The sequence below is a fragment of the Betta splendens genome, chromosome 2 (genome assembly GCF_900634795.4).
Source record: "Betta splendens chromosome 2, fBetSpl5.4, whole genome shotgun sequence".
NCBI lineage: Eukaryota > Metazoa > Chordata > Actinopteri > Anabantiformes > Osphronemidae > Betta > Betta splendens.
The window spans coordinates 18,076,189-18,094,161 of record NC_040882.2 but is presented as its reverse complement, the minus strand read 5'-3'; the positions used below and the strand labels follow the sequence as shown (position 1 = coordinate 18,094,161).

General features: G+C 41.6%; 2 protein-coding genes across 2 annotated transcripts in view; one reads left to right on the top strand and one right to left on the bottom strand.

Moving 5' to 3' along the window:
- Positions 1-17,973, top strand: part of LOC114851109 (basement membrane-specific heparan sulfate proteoglycan core protein-like) — a 134,247-nt gene that overhangs the window by 47,878 nt on the left and 68,396 nt on the right. Inside the window, exons 10-11 of the mRNA XM_055506925.1 lie at positions 2,323-2,601; positions 7,954-8,043. Coding sequence (XP_055362900.1) covers positions 2,323-2,601; positions 7,954-8,043 — 369 coding nt within the window. The remainder of the gene's footprint in view (positions 1-2,322; positions 2,602-7,953; positions 8,044-17,973) is intronic.
- The window catches only part of LOC121202091 (C-C motif chemokine 3-like), a 47,581-nt gene that overhangs the window by 22,053 nt on the left and 7,555 nt on the right, over positions 1-17,973 (bottom strand). The gene's annotated exons all lie outside the window — the stretch shown is intronic.

Genomic DNA, 17,973 nt, shown 5'->3' with positions numbered 1-17,973 from the left:
AAGCGTAAACTTGTGGTCAGAGCTGTTTGAGTGAATAGGAAGGAAGAACAAAGCAGCTCTGAATCAGGTGATGATCTGTAGCTTGTGTTTTAGTGTTTGCGGTCATTCCTCTACAGCGACAGTGTCTGTGGATGTGAAGATGGAGCTGACTTTGCTCTGTGTACTGTCATTATTCTGTGAGTACGTCAGCAGCTCTGACTTTATTTAACATGGTGGTTTTTATACACATGGGAGGTGACCCAGCTTCATTCACAGTAAAACTGGGATGTTCTTCACACTTTATTGTTAGTGTGGCTCAGATTTAACAGGAAATAATTGAATAACAGTAACTGAGTCTGATAAAACACCACCTGGATGATAAATGGCTTTATTACTGTTTATGTCTGATCATGTTTTCATCTTCGTTTCAGTGCTAAATACGAATATCTACGGAAATGATGCTGGTGAGTAATTGTCCTTCTTTTCTTCCTAGATAAATCTTTTTGTGTGTATTTCATGTGTGAACACCAGAGACCAGGTTACTGTTCAGATGTTTAAATTATAACATGACAGAGTCTTATGTTGGTGTTTTAATCTATTTGACCGTGTTAACATTACAAACGGCTGCAGATGTGAAGGATGTGACAAACAAATATGCTTCAGATGAAATAAACAGTTCACTGAATGTGACCAAACATGAGTCTAATCAATAGTTATTGAAAGCGAAGTACAGTAATTGTGCTTGAATAGAGTTTTAATGTGATGATTGTTGTTTAGACATTCCGTCTAGAAACTTTAAGTTTTAAATGTGAATAATAAATGTAGGTGACAAATGAACAACATGAAAACATGTCATGAAGTGTTTTTTATTTCACATTGTACAAATTTGTCTTTTTTTTTTACCAAACATTTAGTTGTTGTTCTGTCCATTTTCTTTTAGACGCTTGTCTTCACAGAGTCAGTTTTTTTTGTTGAAATAAATCAAGATGTCAACATACAAACCTAAAGTTTAATCAAACTAAAAGCTTCTCCTATGCTAGTTGTTCTTACTTCGTATGTTTGTCATCAACAGTTTCCTATAGAGTCTCTGTGACCAAACATCCCAGCTGGACTCAGACGTTCAGTGGTGAGAGCATCACTCTCACATGTGAGATCCATGGAGGTGGAGACGCTCAGTGGGAGTATGAATGGAGCAAACCCAGATCAAACCAACCTGCTAAAAAAATGGTAATGTGTTGAAGATCAGCAGAGCTGATGAGTCTCACAGTGGAAACTACAGCTGCATGGGCAGAAGAAACCATGAGTCAACACAGTGGAGTGATGTCATCACACTGACAGTAACATGTAAGTTACTGAATAACTCAACCATACAACAGAATAACTTGGTAACTAGTTAACTAAAGAAATCATCTGACTTTTACACTATTCATCAGTGTTATTTATAAAATGTTTAAACTAATAATATAATAATATAGCAGTACAATTACATTATTGTAAGTATCTAGATACAAATATGTTTAAAAATGTTTCTCTTCTACATGTGAGATGTCATTAAGTCAAATATAGAAAGAAAATGAATGACAACTCATTTATAAACAATTTACTTAGATCCGGCTACATTTATTACTATCTATAACCCACACATCACACCACTTTTCATTTTTGTTTGGTTCTAGTATGATTATTTTATATACATATAGTCTGATACTGATACAAATTCAAGTTACAAGTTACTTTATCACAAAACGCAAATTCACAGCAAAGCTGACAATGCACGAAAATGTAAAAAAATGGAGAAAACTACAAAACTAAATCACTTCAGATGACAGAATATCTAAATAAGGTGAAAACTACCAGTAAATCACTAAATAATGAATCAGAATCGTGATACGCAGGAACAAAAGCTATCAAATTAGAAAACTACAACAGAAAACACTGCAGATGCAGAATCTACTAAACGGCTACAACAGTGAACTAAACTAGACTCAGTCCACGAGGACACCAGGCTAGAGGTCAGGGAGCATGAACGGATCAGGGACCAGACATGGAGCAGGACTGTAACGCTGCACTCTGGGAGGGATGACACTCAGAGGTAGAGTGGATGTAGAGACTAATGAGGGGAATGACAAAGACCTGCACAGGAAACATGACACAGAAAGAACCTGCCTCTGTCGCCACCTGGTGGAAGGAGGCTCGAATCATCACAGACACATGGAAACAATGCTTTAAGCCTGCTTCTCTCTACAGGTTCAGTTGAGTTAGAATGAACTGGATTCTCTGTAATGAAACACATTCTAATCATTTACTCACTTATTTGTTGTGTTTTGTCCTTAAACTGAACAGCGTCTGAACCCAAAGCCTCTGTGACACCAGACAGAACCACACAAAACATACGACAAGGTGAAAGTGTGAAACTGAGCTGCTCTGTGGACGGTTCTGTTGGCTGGAAATACGACTGGTACCAACGTTCCACAGACTCCTCTGAAGCTCAGGCCATGAAAGGTTCTGACCCAGATGGAGTTAATGTCAGAGTGACAGCAGGTGAGTTCTACTGCAGAGGAGGGAGAGGAGAGCCACCGTTCTACACACAAAACAGCAGCAAAGTCACCGTTACAGAAACTGGTGAGTTTAGTAAATAGAACGAAACATCATGTTAAACATTTATCAGCAGTAAAGAAAAGAAACATCTTGGTAGCAACAGTTATTTTACATCTACAAAAATACTGAAATATTAAAAAATTACATCTGCTGCTTAACATTTACTCAATTAATAATTGCCTTAGTGAATCCTAGTTGTCCTTGTCATCAACAGTTTCCAATATAGTCTCTGTGACCAAACAACCCAGCTGGACTCAGACGTTCAGTGGTGAGAGCATCACTCTCACATGTGAGATCCATGGAGGTGGAGACGCTCAGTGGGAGTATGAATGGAGAACAAGTAGTAGATGATATTTGTGTCCATGAATCAGTTGGAGGCTCCACCTAAAAGCTACACCTAATGATAGATCATAGTAATAATTGGGTTAAAGCTGTGGAAACCTTTAATAAACTTTAGCATCTTTACAGGGACACATGATGATACAGAGGAAGATCATGATTACAACAACGTGGATCCAAATGCAGCCACAGGTACAAATATGATCTTCAGTAGTTTAGCATTACTGTACTGTTAATATTTAGAGGTGAGTGTTTGTAGTTTATAACAAGTCAGAACCACAAATAATGTTGATGTCTGTGATCACATCACAGCTGAGTTCAGGAGGTGTGATACAGAAATAAACTAATTATTAATACAGAAAAGAAAAAACTGTTGACTTGAACATTAAGGACACTGTCAGTGACATTATTATCTTATCATCTGCCACCTGCAGCAGATTAACTGGTTTCCACTGACTCTTCAGTGCTTTGACCCTTGGTGCATCTAAGTTATGTTTAATGTCATTTTGTCATTTTATACAGATTCATAAAGAGACGTTGATCAAAAAAAGAACCACAAGACAACAATGTTTTGTTAACAACATGCTGAGACTGTTTACAGCATTTATAAAGTTACTTAAAGGCGTCACCATAGATCAAGTCAACAACCGTGCAGACGCTAAATAACAGCAGCTTTAACACATGAGGATGTGTTTTTAGTGGTTGTGGCCCCAGAGCCAGAAGGAGCCGGGGGTCTCTGCTGTTTCCATGGTAACAAAATAATGGCTGGCTGCAGCCCCAGCTTTGTCATTTCATGTGTCATAATATAATGTATGTTTGCTCTTAATATTGTTGAAGTGTGATTCTTTATGTTTATTTCAGTATAGTCTGAAACATTATTATGTTCAGCTCATTGATGTTGAAGTTCATCACCTGGTGGATGGAAGTTACTTTAGCTGCTTTTTGTTTCTTTCTGTTATTTTTAGATTTGGACTGTTGACAAATATATTTTAGATTTACTGGATAATGTTAGGTATGTTAATGATGTTAATTGAAGCATGGCATGTGATCTGACTGAGTGGATCTGTAAGTAACCTACACACAAGCAGTGAAGTAAACACAATATAAAATCTGATATGATGCAGTTTTCAAACACATTTTTAATCTATTGATATAAATACTTTCTATGTAACTCTCCTCATTGTGGTCGCTGAGTGACTGAGTGACTGGTTTGTGTTTCCTCACTCTGTTCAAACCAGAAAACTCCACAACGTCTCCTGCCTCAGGACGTATCAACGTTTACTAGTGACTCACTGAGCTTTTCTATTTGTCATTATTATTTACAAGTCGACCATTTAATCTCAAATTATATGGAGACAATTAGGATGAAGATGCCAACGACGTCTTGTTCTCATCCGGTGTTGTGATATTTGACCTTGGTTTCTCTTGCTTGGATACTTTGTCTTTTTATCTCTGTACATCCTGTATTGGCCTTTTAACCATCAGCGGGTAGAAGCCAACAGTGGGTTTATGGGTTATTGTATGATTGTGATGCATGTTTTATTTTGCTGTTAACGTTATCGCTGAGCGTGTATCAGAACCATCCCTGCTTTAGTCCTGCTTGAACTGTGGCTCATTTTCCACATCCAAATCTTCCATTGATGTGTGTCATTAGTGAGGCCTGGTAGCTCAGTGGGCATCGGCCGGGGAAAGGAAAGCTTCCTGGTTCCAGCCCTGCCTCTGACACTTCACACTAGCTCCCCAGGTGTGTGTGTGTGTGTGTGTGTGTGTGTGTGTGTGTGTGTGTGTGTGTGTGTGTGTGTGTGTGTGTGTGTGTCAGCCCACTGCTGGGTTAAATGCAGAGGACACGTTTCATTGTGTGACAAGTGATGAATAAAGTTTCATTATTGGGTCCAGGTCTGTGTGTTAGAACCCTGGTTTTCTTATCTTTTTCAGCTAGTTCTATTCTATTCTATTCTATTCTATTCTAGCATCATTCAGTGATAATGGTTTTAGCTGAATATTGTGTAGGTGTCATCATCATTCACTGTACCTGCTGTTTGTATTGCTGTATGGCAATTTTCACTGAGTATATTCACAAAATGTTTTTCTTTAAGACAGTCTACATAAATTGACTACAAATAATGTAACTATAACTGAAAGTGCTGCACGTTTTATGGAACGTAGATTTTCAGTTTTAGCTTACACATTTATTAGACCTGTCTACTGTAACATGCAAAGCAGTGACGGTAGATGAATGAAGCATTGACTCTACACTCAGTACCTCAGTTCACAGCACAGTAATGTAGTGGAGACACAAAGGTGCTAAGTGTTGTTATAGCTTTTTTACTTTTACATTTTTATATAACATTAGTACATGAATGTACTAATAATGTTGAGATGTTCTGGTCCAAACTAAAACAGATTTTGATGTATGTAGTTTTCAAGAAAAACCTCAACTGACTGTAGAGGTCAGAGTTTTTTTTTTATTAATGTGATCAAACAGCAACAGGACACGATCTAATAAAACATTACTGTAATGACCTGTATCGTCAATAGGAGACCACAAGGGAGCGACAAACAAATCGAGTTCCACTAATGAACAAACGCGCGTTCTCTGTCACTGAGTCAGGGACTTAAAAACATAAAATCATGTCAATACATATTGACAGGATTCCATAACCAAGAACTGGAACATGAATCATAAAATTTCAACTTTTTTTATGTGTTAAATAGCAAAGTGGCAATGTGAAATCTGAGGAAAATTAATTCTCTCAATGCTGTTAAAACGAAAAAACTGATCCTACCAGTAGAAACTGAGGGTAAATATTTAAGTTTAATGTTGTTAAAACTGATTTAATGTGGGTGTAAACAAGTACTTATTATAATTGAGGAAGACTTTAATGTAGAATAGAGTCTGACAACACACTGGTGACACTAGTGAGGTGCAGTAGTGGTGTCAGAATAATGAGGAAGTGCATCGCGTGCAAGCGTCTGCATAAAGTCTGAGGGCGACATGTTACAGTGTGTTAATGAATTAGACACATCACTGTCCTGCTGCTCCTCATCTCTGGTTTGCTCCACAATCTCCCACCTGGTTAATTGGTTCTGGTCTTTATGAGACACCAACACTAGCTGTTCTCCAGGTTGCTGATGTTCTACAAATGTGTTTAGTCGTGTATGAAACTTCCTCTTTCATGTCTGATGTGATAATTGTAGAAATGTGATCATTATAATTATTCTGATTTCTTTATTGTATGAAGCTTCATTTAGGAGGCTTTTCTTCTTTGAAAGACTGATAATGTGTCAGAGTGTCTGCTTTTAGAATGACATCTGTTTATGAAGCTCAGTTATCTGACTCTGGCTCCTTCTTCACAAACGTCTTCACTGTGAGTCACTGACTCAAACACAAAATTTGACATGTTTGTTGGTAGTTTACAGTTTTAGGTTAAGAAATAATGTATTAAATTATCAGATAGTTTATATTAACTATATCTTAAATGACATGCTTTTGTTAGCGACACTTGCAATGGAAACCACACGTTTTATGTAGAAAGAGGAAGTCAAAAGTTGATGTATTTAAAATAACTGTTTTATCTCAGCCACAGCAGCTAAAGTTAAAAACTGTCAAACAAAACTGAATAAAACCTGCAGCTACGCTCAGTTCAATGTGTGTTTATTGATTCAATACATGTTTTTACTTCCTTTAGTTCATACTGCATGACAGCAACACAACACGCACAGACGCACAAATAAAACACATGATTCAATATATTATTAAGATTCATTAGTTAAATGTTTGCAATAATTCACATTTTTTATTGCTCATTACATAGAATATCATTTAACATTTGCTAAAGAGACAAACTAACACATTTGTGCATCAGGAAGTGTAAACTTGTGGTCAGAGCTGTTTGAGTGAATAGGAAGGAAGAACAGAGCAGCTCTGAATCAGGTGATGAACTGTAGCTTGTGTCTTAGTGTTTGCTGTCATTCCTCTACAGCGACAGTGTGTGTGGATGTGAAGATGGAGCTGACTTTGCTCTGTGTACTGTCATTATTCTGTGAGTACGTCAGCAGCTCTGACTTTATTTAACATGGTGGTTTTTATACACATGGGATGTGACCCAGCTTCATTCACAGTAAAACTGGGATGTTCTTCACAGTTTACTGTTAGTGTGGCTCAGATTTAACAGGAAAAAATTTAACAGTTTTTAAATAACAGTAAATGATGTGATAAAACACCACCTGGATGATAAATGTCTTTATTTCTGTTTATGTCTGATCATGTGTTCATCTTCATTTCAGTGCTAAATACGAACGTCTACGGAAATGATGCTGGTGAGTAATTGTCCTTCTTTTCCTTCTAGATGAATCTTTTTGTGTGTATTTCATGTGTGAACACCAGAGACCAGGTTACTGCTCAGATGTTTAAATTATAACACGACAGAGTCTTATGTTGGTGTTTATTTCCTGAATCTATTTGACCGTGTTCACATTACAAACAGCTGGAGGTGTGAAGGATGTGACAAATAAATAAGCTTCAGGTGAATTAAACAGTTCATTGAATGTGACGAAACATGAGTCTAATCAATAGTTATTGAAAGTGAAGTAATTATGCTTGAATAGAGTTTTAATGGGATGGTTGCTGACTATGTTGTTTAGACATTCAGTCTAAACACTCGAAGTTTTAAATCTGAATAATAAATGTAGGTGACAAATGAACAACCTGAAAACATGTCATGAAGTAAATTTTAATTCATATTGTACAAATTTGTCTTTTGTTGTTTACCAAACATTTAGTTGTTGTTTTGTCCAGTTTCTTTTAGACGCTTGTCTTCACAGAGTCAGTCTCGTGTGCAGCGTTCACATTCGATGTTACTGTAGCAACAACAACTTAAAAAACAACAGAAGACCTGTGTTTGACTTAACCCAATGCATCTTGTTTATGTTTTTTTGTTGAAATAAATCAAGGTGTCAACATACAAACCTAAAGTTTAATCAAACTAAAAGCTTCTCTTACTCTAGTTGTTCTTACTGTGTGTTTGTCATCAACAGTTTCCTATAGAGTCTCTGTGACCAAACAACCCAGCTGGACTCAGACGTTCAGTGGTGAGAGCATCACTCTCACATGTGAGATCCATGGAGGTGGAGACGCTCAGTGGGAGTATGAATGGACAACAACCAGCGCAAACCAACCTGCTGATAAAACTGGTAAAGTGTTGATGATCAGAGCTGATGAGTCTCACAGTGGAGACTACAGCTGCATGGGCAGAAGAAACCATGAGTCAACACAGTGGAGTGATGTCATCACACTGACAGTAACATGTAAGTTGAGTTGTTTTTTATTAAACACATTTTTAATGTTTACCTGAATCTTCAAAAGTCTCAACCATTCAACACAATAACTTAACTATTTGACTGAAGGGATGATTATTACACTATCGCGCTCCTGTGCAGTGTCTTCATCAGGTTTGTAGTTAGAGGATTGACAGTCGTCTAGCAGTCAGTGAGGCGGCTGAGTGAAATAAATGATACCGCGTTAATAATGACAATGCATGTTTTCGTAAGAACATGAAGGACGGCAAACGCACTGACTGGGAAAACAGACTCATCAAAGATGGAGGAGAAATAGCTTCATATAGTGGATACAGAAGAAAAGCTCTGTCTACAGCAGACAGTGGTAGATACCAGTGTTTTAGTGTCCACAGGAAAACAAACCACATAAACCAGTAAAACCATTGATTTAACTGTATCAGGTGAGTCATCGTTGACTTGATGAGCATTTTCCAGTTGTCAGTTTGGTCTAAGGTCATATTTAAAAAAGAGGAGCAATAGGAAACATAAGTGATTCATGTTATAAAGCACAGAGACAGTAATCAACAGTTTTTCGTCATTGTTAAACTGAACCTCAGAGAAACCAAAGCTAAAAACCCAGTAGGGGGCAGTGGGACGCTGAGCTGCTCTGTGACGTCATGCTTTTGTAGGAAATACAGTATTAGATAAAGATATACATACTTTATTGATCCCCTTGAGGGAATCGACACTAAACAACACTAAAACAGAGGATGATGCATCATTCTGTTGGAGAAAAACCTTTTTATTAGATGCTCATGACTGGTTCAGAGCTGCAGAGCAGGAAATAAAATCAAAGACAACTTCATTAAACTAATTTTACTTGTGACAGTCGAACTTTACTGTAGACGTTGTACAAAATGTTCATGTGTCCATTTAGATCAAAATAACTGTCATGGTTTGTTTGGGTCGGATGCCTGGTTTTGTGTAAAGACATTTATGATTTGAAAGTGTTTCATTTACACTTAAAGCACTTCTAACTATGTTTATTTAATGTTTTCTGTGTAAACTGACATCAGATAAACCCAGAGCCTCACTGACATCAGACAACACAGTCACAGCAGCAGGAGGCAGCGTGACACTGAGCTGCTCTGTGGACGGTTCTGATGGATGGAGATACGACTGGTTCAGATCAGCAGCTCTGATCAGAACAAACACTGAATCTAACAGTATCAGAATCACAGATGGAGGCAACTATTACTGCAGAGGAGGAAGAGGAAACCCAGTTTACTACACACAGAACAGTGTCTCAGTCACTGTTGATAAAACAGGTGAGGATCTGTGTAGTTGTTCCCTCTGTCCTGGTGACGTCAGAGAGTGACGTCCTTAAACCTCTTGGTTCCAAAACAAAGGACACAACGCTTCGATTGTTTTTTTTCTGACTTTGTAGGATTTTATTCGCTGTTTTATTCGTTCGTGCTTTAACTCACGTACAAAGTCAATGATTATTGTGTGTCTTCTTATCTACGTCAGCCAGCGCTTCTAAACGTTGCACGAACAGAACCAATGAATGGCCTCACATCATCCTTAAATCTGCTCCGGGACCGTAGTGCAGGTCCGGTTAGCACCATGTTATCAGCCACGTCCTCATGTTGCTAACAGCGGCAGATCCACGCGTCACAAACAGTGTGGCTCCTGGCGTCCAGTGTCTGCAGCGTCTCACGTGGCTAGCTTGCTAGCTCAGCTAGCTAGCTCTTAGCTCACTCTTATCCTACACCCGACAGTCTGCTGTGGCTGATGATGAAAGGGACCACACACACACCAACAGACCCAAACCTCTCATTCACCTCGTTAACGCCGCCTGTCGCAGAGCTGGAGACTTGTTTAGAGATCCACACACATGAATGGAGTGAGGGCTGCGCTGATGTTCACGTGGCCTCTGCTCTAGCGCCATCTTCTGACCAGTTCGAGTCATTGTCCTGACAAATGTTCACGGTAGAAAACAGCACTCAGTCAAATTAACATTTATAAACCCAAGAACTCAGAAAACGGATTGGGGTCTGTTTTAACAGATGTTTTATCCTATAAACTGATTTACAACTTACTGCTCTCAGTTATTTTAATACATGCTATTTCCTGCACATTCATTCTTAAGCCTTTAAATAATAAATACCATTAATCCATCACCTGAAATTATCCATGGTTTTATGTTTGTGTTTTTTCTACAATGTGTGAAGTTTCCAACAAGGCTGCTGTAAAAAGGCAGCATGACTGGCCTGAGATATTCAAAGGAGAGGAGATCACTCTGACATGTGAGATCCAGGCTGGAGGAGACACTGAGTGGGAATATGAATGGACCCAAGGCAACGTAAGAAGAACTCCAGATGGGACGAAACTCTGGGTTTTCACTGCTTCTGGTTCCAGTAGTGGAAACTACAAGTGTAGGGGTCGACAGAAAACCAACAGTTATTCCTTCACAGCATGGAGTGATCCTCTACGTTTGACAGTAACAGGTGAGTTTCATTCATTGTTACATTTGTAATGATTCATTAGTACATGCAAGACATGGACGAAACTCATTGAACTTCTCAGAGCTGGTCAGGAAAATCAGTTATATACAAATAGACTGTAGCATTTACAATTACATTCATGTGTCACATAGTAGATCACAGTAGTCATTTCATGGAGACTCATAATGATCTTTTAATGTGTTTTTTCTAAACTGAACAGCGTTTAAACCAAAGGCTGAACTGAGAAGTGATGAGACAGACATCCCAGTAGGGGGCAGTGTGACGCTGAGCTGCTCTGTGACGTCATCATCTGGTTGGAAATATTACTGGTACAGACATAAATCCTCTGAGGTCCTGATCACACAAGATGGTGAAACCAGTGTCTCTCAGGAAGGACTGTACTGGTGCAGAGGAGGAAGAGGAAACCCAGTTTACTACACACAGTACAGTGACTCAGTGAGGATCAACAAAAATGGTGAGTGTAACAACACAAACTGAAACGCACAATGCAGATTAGAGAAAAAATCAAAATAATGACTAAACCATTGACCTTTAAAATCACACACAGTCCCAAACAAGGTGGTCGTGACTCTTCATCCCAACTGGACTCAGTTGTTCAGTGGAGAGACGATCACTGTCAGATGTGAGATGGACGACAGAGGAGACACTGAGTGGGAATATGAATGGACCCAAGGCAACGTAAGAAGAACTCCAGATGGGACGAAACTCTGGGTTTTCACTGCTTCTGGTTCCAGTAGTGGAAACTACAAGTGTAGGGGTCGACAGAAAACCAACAGTTATTCCTTCACAGCATGGAGTGATCCTCTACGTTTGACAGTAACAGGTGAGTTTCACTCATTCATTGTTACATTTGTAGTGATTCATTAGTTCATGCAACACATGGACAAAACTCATTGAACTTCTCAGAGCTGGTCAGGAAAATCAGTCATATTACAAATAAACTACAGTTACACAAATATTTACTAAATGTGTCACATTGCAGATCACAGTAGTCATTTCATGGAGACTCATAATGACCCTTTAATGTGTTTGTTCTAAACTGAACAGCTTCTGAACCAAAGGCTGAACTGAGAAGTGATGAGACAGACATCCCAGTAGGGGGCAGTGTGACGCTGAGCTGCTCTGTGACGTCATCGTCTGGTTGGAAATATTACTGGTACAGACATAAATCCTCTGAGGTCCTGATCACACAAGTTGGTGAAACCAGTGTCTCTCAGGAAGGACTGTACTGGTGCAGAGGAGGAAGAGGAAACCCAGTTTACTACACACAGTACAGTGACTCAGTGAGCATCAACACAAATGGTGAGTGTGACAACAAAAACTGAAAAACAACAATGTAGATTAGAGAAAAAATCAAAATAATGATTAAAACATTGACCTTTAAAATCACAAACAGTCCCAAACAAGGTGGTGGTGACTCTTCATCCCAACTGGACTCAGTGGTTCAGTGGAGAGAAGATCACTGTCAGATGTGAGATGGACGACAGAGGAGACACTGAGTGGGAATATGAATGGAAAACACCCAGAACAACAAACACACAACAGAATGAAGTCAACATCAGCTCAGCTTCTTCATCCCACAGTGGAAACTACAGATGTAGAGGCAGAATGAGAAACGCTCAACGTAACACAACAGAGTGGAGTCAATCCATCAGACTGACAGTCAGTGACAGTACGTTTTACTGTGATATACAAATATTAACACCTAATTAAATGTACACCACCATTTGTTTAAGGTGATTTGTTTCCTCTCCATCAGATAAAGCCCAGTGTGTCCTCACAGCGTCTCCATCTTGGCTGAGTCCTGGAGCCTCAGTAGCTCTGAGCTGTGAGGTTGAGCCTCCATCTGCAGGATGGAGGTTCTACTGGTACCAGACTGTTCCTGATGGCTCACACAGCTCCTACAGATATGAGCTGCTACCTGGTAGTGAGCATGGGACTGAACAGGGCTCCTACATGCTTGATGGACACACACACACAGCAGGATATGTGTGTAGAGCTGCAAGAGGAGAACCAGTGTATTACACTGACTACAGCAAAGCAGCATTCGTCTGGTCTGGAGGTCAGTTTGTTTGGACTCTTGCTTCTTTCTACCAACGTTTGCTGAAGGAACCGTGTGGATTTGTTTCTTAAAGTTCCACCGTTGATTGTTGTTAAATGTGTTGTTGTTCAGATGTTGATCCGTCAGCGTCTCTCACAGTGAGTCCTGACACAGTTCAACACTTCACCCGTGACTCTGTGTCACTGAGCTGTGAGGGAAACTCTACTGAGTGGAGAGTCAGGAGGTTTCCTGAAGGACGCTTCCTGTCATCCTGCTCCCACTGGACAACATCTGGATCCAGATGCGACATCATCACATCACAGTCTGGTTCTGCAGTGTTCTGGTGTGAGTCTGGATCAGGACACTTCAGTAACTCAGTCAACATCACTGTTCATGGTGAGTTTGATTGTTTTCATTCATTTAAAGCATTTGTAACATCGTACTGTATTATGTGGTTTAATATTATATCTGATAACAGTTTTCTTCTTCTGCTCCACTGAATCTTCCTGTGACTGTCGTCCAGATGCAGGTTTGATCCTGATGAGTCCTGTCCGTCCTGTGACTGAGGGACTCTCTGTGAGTCTGAGCTGTAAGTTGAAGACAGGACAAAAAGCTTCCAGTGTGTTTTTCTATCACAATGAGCAACTGATCCAAAAACAACAGCAGAGTAGAGCTGAACATCTCTGCAGTGTCAAAGTCACATGAAGGTTTCTACAAGTGTTGGTACCAAGGAACAGAGTCTCCACAGAGCTGGATGGCAGTGAACGGTGAGGCTGAAATAACACATTTGGATCTCATTTTTTGTCTAAGGAAGATGATACTATAATCATACATTGCACAACATACAGTATGTCACACTGCATGTGTGTATTGCTTTGAGATATTTTATATAATAATGCATTTATTCAATATTTATTATTCATCAAAGCATCGAAGACAAGCAATGGAAAGGTTCCTGTGATGTTGGTTGTTGGACTTGTTTGTGGAGTCGGTCTGCTTCTTCTTCTTCTGCTCGTTTTATGTCTTTTCAGACGGTCCAAGGGTGAGATGATCTTCTTCTCTTACTGGAATAACTGTAGCAGGGTTAGAGTTCACAACAGTGTAATCATTTGTTTTTTGTTTTACTTACAGGTTCATGTTCTATCAGGTCAGGTCACTGTCTCCTCATCCTAATTTACCAGCAGGACTCTAAACCTCTGTATTAACTGTGTATTTCTCTTCAGGCCAACTCAGTCAGGAACCGTATGGACCTCCAACACAACTACCAGTGTCAACAAGAATCAAAACCAGCGTAATTACTGTTCTTCTCATTTAGACTGATAATGATGTTGGAACCTGTTTTTTAAAGGAATGTGCTCTTTAGCCATTTGACTAAATACAGTAGAAGCCATGTGAAGTTTATCAGTAATGTTTTTGAAATACAGTTAAACTCCTCTACAGGAGGAATCCAGTATTATTTACAGTATTAATATTGTTCCACAGTTTGGTCAGGTTCCTAAGCCACTGTTATCTTAGGAAGCTTAGTTTACAAAGGTGTTAATGCTTTAAGTAATTGTTGTTATTGTGTTGTTTCTCTGTAGCTGAGGCTCGTATCTATGAATCTGTGAATGACTCTGAAAACACTGGAAAAGGTACAGTAACGTCAACATAATATGGCTTTTACTCTGATTCATTGAAGCTCAAGTCAAAGCTAAACTCCATGTGATTAATAATAAATCATGTATGTTTCAGATGTTTCAGATGTCACATATTCTGTCATTGAACTGAAATCATTTGAAAAGAACAGTGAGTATTACTAGTGGCACCAGAGGAAGATGTTTTGTCCTCAGTACCTGTAGATGTGATCATTTCTTCTTCATGGATGTTTGTTTTAACAGGAAGGCAGCATAAACCAGCAGAGAGCTCAGTCTACTCTGACCTGAAGATACGACCTGCAGGTAGAGCTGAGCTTCAAGCTGCAGTAAATTATCAGAGCCAGGTTTTACAGTAAATTATGGGTTAATGTTTATGAACCACTGACCAATCGTACACTAATGTGTTTAATAAAACTCACTTATATGTTCTTTCAGCTACATCTGTCTTTAACAATAAAGTTTCAACCTTTGTATTTATTGCTAATTATTGTCACAAGTTGAGGCATCTGTTGGTTTTTAAAAACACCAGAGCAGCTTGTTCATCCATCAACTTTATGTCACACAGATGTTTGTTCTGTGTCAGACGATGCTCTGCTCTACGTCCAGGTCAAACACAACAAGGACAGGAGAAAGAGGGTCAAAGGTCAGTACATTGTACAAACACAGTAAAATACATACAGTGTTTATTAAAAGAAACATGAATGAAATCAGATGTGCAGTTACAGTCGTTTAGTATATGATCGTGCCTTATCATCACATTACAACAAACCAGCTAAATCACTTCTCTGTTGACAGGAAAACCTTCTGCTGCAGCCACTGATGAACCTGTTTATTCTCAGGTCAAACCTGGAACATCTTTTGGCTACGATGTAGCCATGTAGCTTAGTGTGACCACTTATTCTGCAGATGTGATTCATCAGTAGAACTTATTTAAAGTAAAGTAGTTGAATAACAAATTGTTAGATATCTGATGAGTCCATGTTGTTGTTTTCCTTTAATTCTGTAAATAAAACCAAATGTTTACAGTGTAATTTATAAACCAAAACATAAACAACCATTTGCTATACAAAACATGAACTGTACATATACTGTACATATTTTTTGAATTTATTAACTGCAGGATGTTTCAACAACTATGAGCTAAATAATGCACAATGTTAAGCTTCCCAACAGAAGTGATGCTGCAGCTTTAATGTAACAATCATTGATTTACTTTAATTTTTACTGTGAGCAGTAAGTTTACTGTAACATCCTCTTTTTTAATGTTCTTTTAATGTGTTAATTAAACTTAAATATTAAACTTTTTTCCAGTAGTAATAATTTTATTTATTGGCCTGAAAACACTGTAGCTTGTTTAACTTCGCCGGTGTCAGGACTCGGGCAGGCGGCGGACCCACATGCACAGCACGAAGGCACGATTATGATAAAGCACAGGTTTATTAGATAAGGCAGGGTCAGGCAGTCCAGGTCATACACGGAAGTGTTCAGTGAGCGGTAAACAAGGGAGCAGGCAATCTCTGATTAAATGTCCAGGCAGGGTTCGGTACACAAGCAGGCTCGGTAAAGGCACAAACGGGGATAAGGCAAACTCACGGTCAGGTAGTTAGTCCAGGTTCTTTTACAGGCAGGATACACGGAGCAAGGCAAAACAGGAACAGGCACGAGGAGCACGGACACGGAACACGAAAACACAGGAAACTCGGAACGCTCAGGAAACACGCGACACTGATGAAACACGACAATCTGGCAAGTGACTACGGGAACAGGAGGTGACTAAATACACAGGTGAGTGATTAACTGATTACAGACAGGTGTGGGTAAATGAACTAGGGAGTGAGCACTGAACTGGCAACGGGAAGTCTACAAAATAAAACAGGAAGTAGTGTGACAACAGGACATGGCGTGAAACATGACAAACAGGACATGGCGTGAAACATGACAGTACCCCCCCCCCTATGGCGCCTTCCACGGCGCCCACGGAAGCCCCCCCCCCCAAACCAGGGCGGGCGGAGGGTGGCCCCAGGAGGAGGGACCGAACCCCTACCCCACAAGGCACACGAGCAGGGTGGGTGGAGGGAGGACCGGAGGAGGGTCAAGGCAAGAGTCCATATAACAAAGTCCACGAACGGGGAAGAACACGAAGTCCAGGGATTCCGTCACGGAGGGTGACGGCGTGGCGAGATCCTGCTCAGCAGCCGCTGAGCCAGGGTGGCACTCTTAGTGCCCTTGAACTGGGCCGATGTCCCCGGGGGCCACCCCGAATGGCAACGTCCTCCTTGGACCACCGCGACGAGAGGCAGGAACCAGCGGCGTCCTCCTTGGACCACCGCGACGAGAAACAGGTGCAGATGCGGCCGGAGCCGGGCCGCCAGGAACCGATGCAGGTGCGGCCGGGACTGCGACGGGAACGGCCGCAACATGGCCGACAGGGACTGGAACGGCCGCAACATGGCCGACAGGGACTGGAACGGCCGCAACATGGCCGACAGGGACTGGAACGGCCGCAACATGGCCGACAGCGACTGGAACGGCCGCAACATGGCCGACAGCGACTGGAACGGCCGCAACATGGCCGACAGCGACTGGAACGGCCGCAACATGGCCGACAGCGACTGGAACGGCCGCAACATGGCCGACAGCGACTGGAACGGCCGCAACATGGCCGACAGCGACTGGAACGGCCGCAACATGGCCGACAGGGACTGGAACGGCCGCAAGATGGCCGACAGGGACTGGAACGGCCGCAAGATGGCCGACAGGGACTGGAACGGCCGCAACATGGCCGACAGGGACTGGAACGGCCGCAACATGGCCGACAGGGACTGGAACGGCCGCAACATGGCCGACAGGGACTGGAACGGCCGCAACATGGCCGACAGGAACAAGAACGACCCCTAACGGATCGACAGGAACTGGAACGGCGTCCCCTCTGGAGCTGGCATGACAGCTTACAGCTGCCGAGCTCGACGGGGGAGACGTCGGGCCTGATTGGGTGGAACTAACAGTTGTCAGACGGACGGTGCCCTCTGACTGGAACATGGGTTAGACTCGGCTGGACCAGAGCGTGACTCAACTGAACGGGGACCTGGACTGGGCTCGACTGGACTGAAACCTGGACTGAAACCTGGAGCGGGGCTCGACTGGAGCGGGGCTCGACTGGAGCGGGGCTCGACTGGAGCGGGGCTCGACTGGAGCGGGGCTCGACTGGAGCGGGGCTCGGCTGGACTGGGGACTGAACCGGGCTCGGCTGGACTGGGGACTGAACCGGGCTCGGCTGGACTGGGGACTGAACCGGGCTCGGCTGGACTGGGGACTGGGCAACACACGGCTGAACTGGGGACTGGGCAACACACGGCTGAACTGGGGACTGGGCAACACACGGCTGAACTGGGGACTGGGCAACACACGGCTGAACTGGGGACTGGGCAACACACGGCTGAACTGGGGACTGGGCAACACACGGCTGAACTGGGGACTGGGCAACACACGGCTGAACTGGGGACTGGGCAACACACGGCTGAACTGGGGACTGGGCAACACACGGCTGAACTGGGGACTGGGCAACACCACGGCTGAA